General features: G+C 63.4%; 1 protein-coding gene across 1 annotated transcript; it reads left to right on the top strand.

The window, feature by feature from the left end:
* Positions 1 to 259: 259 nt before the first annotated feature.
* EMIHUDRAFT_123914 (hypothetical protein) lies at positions 260 to 751 on the top strand (the record flags this gene model as incomplete). The annotated part of the gene is made up of 1 exon (XM_005772718.1): positions 260 to 751. A coding segment is annotated over one exon (492 nt), but the record flags the coding sequence as incomplete, so codon positions are not given.
* Between the last annotated feature and the right edge of the window lie 1200 nt (positions 752 to 1951).

Here is a 1951-nt window from a genome sequence, read left to right as displayed (position 1 = left end):
ACAAAACTTGGTTCTAAGGGGGATTGGGGCCCCTCCAAGGGGCTTCGGCCTTTAGGAAAGGGGCCAGGCCATTTTGGAGGGGTATCCTTCGGGCCTTTGACCAAAAAAGCAACTCTCCGAAGCAGTGGCAGGAGGTGCCAAACTCCCAGGCCCCCCCCCCCCCCCCAAACACTCACACTCCGCCCACCCTCCTCCTCACCGCCACGCCCCGCCAGCCCCCAGGGCCTTCCTCACCCTCCCCGGTCCCGCGCCTCCGCAGGAGATGATCCCCGACCCCTTCCCTTTCGAGGAGGCGCGCCGCATGTTCCGCGAGCCCGAGGTGGCCGACACGTCCGCCACGCCCGCCTTCAAGTGGAGCGATCCCGACGTGGAGGGGCTCAAGAGGCGCCCCCTCCCCCCCGCCCCACCCCACCACCACCACCACCCGCTCCCGCTCCCGCTCCCGCTCCCGCACCCGCACCCGCTCCCGCTCGTCGCGGCGCGGCGGCCTGGCGGCCTCACCTCTTGCGCCCGCTGCACCTCTTGCGCCCCCTGCAGCTACCTCATCGACGAGAAGCAGTTTGGCGAGGAGCGCGTCCTCAAGGCGATCGAGCGGCTCAAGAAGTGCAAGGGCAAGAGCGGGCAGAACCGGATGGAGGACTTCTTCGGCAAGGCGACGATCATCCCCAACAAGAGAAAGGAGGCGGAGGCGGCCAAGGGCAAGGGCAAAGGCAAGGCGGGCAAGGGGCCGCTCAAAAAGGCGAAGAAGTGAGCCGCCTCGCGTGTTGCTCCGGCGACGCCGCAGCGCGCGTCTCTTCCACAAGCGCCACTGGGTTTAGCCTGGAGCTCGCCGCACGCCAGAGACCTAGCGTCACAGAGGGAGCTCGGGTAGCGAGAAGCCCAAGCCTCGCCTCAGAGTCCCTAGATGGCATCATTCCACATGTGCTCATCATGAGCTATACGTACTGGAAATGTGTTTTGTGTGTGTGTCTGAATCTTGTTTCTATACGTACGCTGAAAATGCATTTTCCCACAGATCTCACAGCGCGTCACAGGAGCCGCGTCGACGATCGATGCGGCACTGAGATGCAGCGCCGGGCGGGGTCGACCACGCTCTGCGACTGCGTCTCCGTGGGGCTCCTGCCCGTGTGTCCCGGGCGTGGAGATGCGAGGGTCGCCCCCCCTTGCCCCACCACTTTGTGTGTGTGGAGACGTTTACCTTACCTTACCTTACTGCGTCTCATACTCTCAACTCTCGTGTGCGCCCCGGCCCGGGTGTGCGCGCCCGAGGTGTGCGGTGAGCGTGACCCGTGTCGCGTGGGATGTGCGGGCGCAAGAGTGTGGGCAGTCAGTGGGGGCCTCGCGAGGTACCACAGGGGGGTTGAACACACACACCGAGTAAGACGCGCGCGCGCTCTCTCTCGCTCTCCTCGCGCACTGGACCCATCTATCTGCTATCTCACCTCTCAAACAGCCTAGGTTTCACAAGCACGAGGACTCAAACCGCTCAGACCGACAGCGATACCGTGTGACACCTCTCGACTAACGTTGGTGCCTCCATACACATTCGAGAGGGTGCCACGAAAGATGCCTCGACGACACAGGTAGCAAACGTGTCTCAATAGAGTAACGTCGAAAGTTCGGCTGCGGGCCGCAACCCTACAACAAGCGCCCCGACGACAGCTTATGTCGTCCTGTTTATGCGCGCTGTTCCAGCTCCTCCGCAGGCTCTAGACTCTGGGGCGTCATCTTGGGCGGGCCCCTTCTTCTCCGTCGGCCGAAGCCTGGGCCGCCGGCCGATATCCCTGGGCCGATGGAGGGTCCCGCCTTATGACTCCCTTCCAGTCACCGCACCCGGCCCCTGTACCCAGTGGGTCGAATTCGCGTCCCTACTCCGAAAAATTCAGAGGTGCCAACTTTTGTGATCTAATGCGTTTTTGGTTCGGGGGCCAATTGAAAATGGTGGGCTGCC

Source organism: Emiliania huxleyi (genome assembly GCF_000372725.1).
Source record: "Emiliania huxleyi CCMP1516 unplaced genomic scaffold EMIHUscaffold_3516, whole genome shotgun sequence".
NCBI classification, from domain to species: Eukaryota; Haptophyta; order Isochrysidales; family Noelaerhabdaceae; genus Emiliania; species Emiliania huxleyi.
This window is presented reverse-complemented; position numbering and strand designations above follow the sequence as displayed.